At 34.9% G+C, this 5,799-nt stretch overlaps 1 protein-coding gene across 1 annotated transcript; it reads right to left on the reverse strand.

Moving 5' to 3' along the window:
- Nucleotides 1-478: 478 nt before the first annotated feature.
- LOC126063727 (olfactory receptor 10AG1-like) lies at nt 479-1,420 on the reverse strand. Its single transcript, XM_049862123.1, has one exon. The coding sequence runs from the start codon at nt 1,418-1,420 to the stop codon at nt 479-481; it is 942 nt and encodes a 313-aa protein (XP_049718080.1).
- Between the last annotated feature and the right edge of the window lie 4,379 nt (nt 1,421-5,799).

Below are 5,799 nucleotides of genomic sequence, written 5' to 3' on the forward strand. Positions count from 1 at the left end.
GATTAATGGCTTTTTTTTTTTTAATGGCTTACAGGAGATTATGAAATAAGATTCTTTGAGTATCTGATTTTTCATCTATAAAATAATGTGAGAACTTTAACACTTTATATATATATATAGATAAACATATATATATATTATATTCTAATACCAAAGCAACAGTCATCATGCCAATTCTGACTCATAGAGACCACACACACACAGGTACACATAGATATATAATCAAATATCATTTATAATTAATAATATATAGTATGCATGCTTAAGCAGAAAGTCCTGACAACATTACAAGTGATTTTTAATTTGGAAATAATTGCCACAGTATGAAAGACAACCCACCAAAACCAACAACCCTTCTGACTCATAGTGACCCTATAGGAAAGACAAGGTATAGATAAAGCTTTACATCTATTAAAATTGGACTAAAAATGTGTGAGAAAGCCTTTCTTATACATTTAACTCATTCTTTACTGGTGACTTATTTACATAGGAATTTTCTCAGTGCCATTATGACATCCTTGTTCCTTAGACTATATATCATGGGATTAAGCATAGGAGTTAGGATAGCGTAGAAAAGAGATAGAACTTTGTCAGTTTCCTCTGAGTGTCTGCTGTTGGGTCTTAAGTATGCAATAATGCCTGATCCAAAGAATAACATCACAACCATAAGATGAGATGAGCAGGTGGAGAAGGCTTTGGCTCGATTTGTGGCTGATGGCAACTTAAGGATGATGGAGACGATTTTACTGTAGGAGCCAAGTATCAACAGAAATGGAACCATTACAAATAACACAGCAACTATGTATACTGAAGCTTCATTTACAAAAGTGTCCCCACAAGCCAGCTTGAGTATTGGGGGAATGTCACAGAAGAAGTGGTTAATTTGTTTAGATCTACAAAAAGAAAGAGAGAAAATCTGATAGGTATGCCCTATCGTACCTGGGATTCCAATGGTCCAGGACCCAGTCGCCAACAGGATACAGACCCTGTTGCTCATGACTAGAGGATAGTGCAGAGGGTAACAAATGGCCACATAGCGGTCATAGGCCATCACTGCCAGGAGCAAACACTCTGTGCCTGCAAATATAAGGACAAAGCACATCTGTGTAGCACAGGCAACTAGGGAAATTCTTCTTCTTTGTGTCCCTAGATTCATCAGCATTCTGGGGAGAGTAGCTGATACATAGCAGATTTCCAAGAAGGAAAAATTTGCCAGGAAAAAATACATAGGGCTCTGGAGAGCAGGATCCATTTTTATTATTAAAAATACGGTGCCATTGCTCATCAGGATAATAATGTAGATGATTAAAAACAATCCAAAAAGAAACCGCTGGAGTTGGGGCATGTCAGCAAAGCCCAAGAGAACAAATTCCATCAGTTCAGTTAGATTATCTACTGGAGGTTTTTCTTGACGATTCATCTATAGAAAAGGAAAATTTACATGTAAATTTCCTTTACCTTCCTGTATCTCTTTGCCTCTTCTCCAAATTGTATTGGATTGGATTTTATGATCATTTAAGAATGATACTAGTTATGTATGCTCCTTCCCTTCCTATTAAATCACAATGAACAGTCTCCTCAAAAAAAAAAAAAAAAAAATTAAGATCATTTCCTTACACTTTCGGAGCACAGCCCAGGACAGATCAAGCTATATCCCACTCAGCACAGGCACTGGAGCAGCTGACAACTTCTGGAGATGACCCTGAGCTTTGCCATCTAATCTCACTTTACATTAATTACACATCTTGACAATCTATTGTATTTCTCTGTGCATTTTCTCAGTCAAGCTTCCCAAACACTAAATCATAAACTCTCTTCTAACACGTTTTCAACTGTGTATTTCAATGCTTCGTTCTCCCATCACTTGAGAATTTTAAGCATATAGCTTTCTATTACACAGGTCATATTAGATTAAAAAGAAAATTCAGGGACTATTTCATTTTGCATAGAGGAATAAAACAAATATCTTTTTGTAGGATATTAAGTCTGTAGAAAAGGAGGATTTTATTCAGCGAAATTAGCCTGGGAACGTTGATTCAAATACAAACAATAAATGTAGTCATCCTGGAAAAACAGGGGTAGAATGGAAGGTATTCGTTACCTGTGTATATGTGTGTGGGAAAGGAGGAGGAAAAATACTGGATTTTATGTTGTACTCATTGTGTTGTGTTCACCCGCCATTATTTTTGTTGTTACTCAAAAATTACCGCTTCAGATAACTGTTTCTAGACTGACTTTTCTTTAGATTTGAGGACATTGAGGCTCACTACATGTGGACAATTCGGCCAACTGCACACACGTTTTGTGACTACACATCAGTGTCTTTTTTTTTTTCTTTAATGGACTTGAGTTTGACTCTTATCTCCATGATTTATTATCTTTGTGATATTAAGCAATTATTTAAGGTTTCTAACATGTATTTGTTTGTGAGAGCTAAATGAGATAATATTGGTAAAATCTATCGTTTACCTACCGATTTTAAGCTGTTTACACTTTAGTTATGGTTCTATAACTATGATTATGATTGTATGTTCCTTAAGCCTGTAGCCCTAGGATTTAACAGATTGCATAGTAAAATCATCGGTATTTGATGAAGTGGTTCTCAGATCCTTTGTTGGCATTATTTTTCTAACCATTCCCTTTTATCAGGGTCAGGAAAAGGACTAATCACTGAAACTAATAAGGTGTAAAATTTAAGGATAGGTTCAGGGCCATCCTTGCACTTGCATAATCCTGAAAGTGAGTGCCTTCTTAAATTTTGAAAGACACAAGGTGCCTCTTGCCTCACCCTGCTATTCATCTTTCCAACCTAGTTGATTTGTACCTTGTCTACTAAGCAGAGCAGAAGTATAGTGCCACAGTTAAAAAAAAAAAAAAAAAAACGTTGCCGAGGAGTCAATTCCAAGTCACAGCGACCCTATAGGGCAGAGTAGAACTGCCCCACAGGGTTTCCTAAACTCTATATCTTTAGGGAAGTCAACTGACAGATCTTTTTTCCAAGGAGCACCTGGTTAGTTTGAACCACTGGCCTTTTGGTTAACAGCTGAGGGCTTAACCATTGTGTCACTAGTGCCCCGTGACCATGGTTAACCACTACCAAGACCACTGCCGTCGAGTCGAGTGATCATGGTTAAAGAACAGTATTTCCCAGATGGACTAGAATTGAATTAAGCTCAACAACATCTAGCTGTGTAAGACCTTCATCCAGGTTAATTAATCTTTCCACTTACACAATTTGCTCAGCTGTAAAATTTTTAGCAACTATACCAACATATAGTTTTGCTATATGAATTAAATCATTTAATATAAATAAAATGACTTGAAGTTCTGATATTTATAAGACTATCATTTTTGTTATTTATTATTATTATATGAAATTTTTTTTCTATTAACAGCTACTTATTATTATCATCCATCTATTATTTTAATTTACTCTTCTGAATTTTGCACAGTTTGCTATTCGACAGGAAAAATAATTTATTTTTCTTTGCATCACAGGATTATCATGGGAATGAAGATCTTAAAATCAATTACCAAAGTGTAACAAACCTCCAAAAAATATTCAAATTTCAGGTTGCAATTTCTCCCTGAATTTTCTGCTAACGTTTGTGTTTCTGTGATTGTCTCTACTTTGTGGGCTGTAACACCTATATTACCCATCATTGCTCAGCACTTGGCATTGCATTTAGGGTAATATTCCTTGTATGCATTTTCTTTTACTGATACTAAATGATCTGAGAGGTAAAGGCAGTGACTATATTCCTACTTGAATTCAATATAGATCCCAGAAAATGGGTGTTCACCTAATGTGGTACTCAGGATTTGGTTCTGAACTGAAATAAAGGAATAAAAAAATTAAAAAATTTGAAGGAATAGACATTATTAAAATGAAAACATCACTTTTAAGAGGGTGAGAAGAATTAAGACCCAGAGGAGGACAAAAGAGCTAAACCTTTATGTGTGATTTTAGGAATTACAGCATTTAATAAAAAAAAAAAGTGAATTGTTTGAATTGAATAAAATGACTTTGAATGCTAAGTGAAATAGCATTTCTAATTGTATAAACAATCTTTTTGATGATAAAAATTATCTAGGTATAACACTAAATACGTAAGTTTTGTCTATGTTTTTCTCCAGAGAACAGGGTAGAAAGAGCAGAGATTTACCCTGTGTGTTCTCCCAAAACTATATTATTCTTCTTTCTTTAAAATGTCTAAGTTCTTATTACCTTTAGATATATAAAACTTAATGTTATCATACTTTTATTTCAAATCTAAGCATCCATTCCCTGGAAAAAATCCAAATGATTAAAGAATGTGCAATAATATTCTGAAGGAGTCTTGGTGGGTACAGTGGTTGAGTGCATAGATGCTAACCAAAAGGTCAGTGGATCAAACCCATCAGCCACTCTGTGGGAGGAAGACGTGACAGGTGGCTTCGATAAGGATTTACAGACTTGGAAACCCTATGAGGCAGTTCTACCCTATCCTGTAGGGTAGTTATGAGTCAGAATCCACTGGAGGGCAATGAGTTTGCTTTTGGTTAACAATATTCTGATTCAGATAGATATTAGTCATGGTCAATGTCCCCAATTTAGCTAAACCTCAGCTATGCTTGTATATTTGATAAAAATTGAAAACATAATCTCTGAAATTAACCTGAGAAACAATATGAACTTAAAATTTTATATCATCTTGTAAATTCTTTAAAGTGAAAGTACTTTTTTTTATGTAAATGCCTCTTGGATTCCTCAGTGATTATAAACTTATTCATGAATTATTTTACTTTAAATATCTTTTTAAAATATCAGAAGTAAAATAAATATAATGCTTTTTTGCTACAAAAACTTTGCTAGAAATGAAGTTTTCCTATAATATTATTTAGCATTCTTAAAAAACAAGTTTTTCAAATTTGCATTGTTTCAAAGTAATTTAATATCACTATTGAAATTCATTGTTTAAGGCAAAGTATATTTAATAGAGTCAGAAATATAAAGGAGCTGCTTTAATAAACAGCAGACTTGCTACTCCCTGTGAAATGTTAAGTTTAATACTATGTACTAACTTTGAGTATTAATATAAAACATTTCATATTTACCTTTGTTATTTTGGAAAATAGGATCCCTGGTGGCTCAGTGGTTAAAGTGCTCAGCTGCTATCCAAAAAGGTCTGCAGTTAGAACCTACCATCTGCTCCATGTGAGAAAGTTGTGGCAGTCAGCTTCCTTAAAGATTTATTGCCTCGGAAACCCAATGGGACAGCTCTAGCCTGTCCTGCAGGGTCATTGTTGGTTTGAATCAACGTGACAGCAGTGGGTTTGAGTTTTGGTTTGTTTGTGATAATCTTGTTTCTTCCTCACTGAAGAGGCCTTACATATTTAAGTATTTAATTTACTTCAGCTGAAACAACTTGTTGCATCAATGCTGGTCAATCCACCTTTAAAACAGCATGTTCATTTTGAACATAGAATGCTCTTTAAATACAAAAGAGTTATCTCTCCCCCGGGGACTTCTTCCACCTAACACAGTTAAAATTGTAATTAAATCTCTTCCGCACTCTCTGATTTGGTTTATTAACTTATTTTCCCAGATAGCTCTCACTCTACCTAGAGTACTCTTCCCCTGCAGCCTCTCAATGGAATAGAATGAACAGACAGTTTTAATTTTTAGACTTGAACAGGGTCCTGAATTGCCCTTAACTGAGCAATGCCATTGGATGCCATCCAAAACTGACACAAATCCAATTCTCAGCTTATCTATCATGACTGCTTCATATGGACCAACTGTTCCTATTAGACTGA

Source organism: Elephas maximus, chromosome 20, assembly GCF_024166365.1.
Source record: "Elephas maximus indicus isolate mEleMax1 chromosome 20, mEleMax1 primary haplotype, whole genome shotgun sequence".
NCBI classification, from domain to species: domain Eukaryota; kingdom Metazoa; phylum Chordata; class Mammalia; order Proboscidea; family Elephantidae; genus Elephas; species Elephas maximus.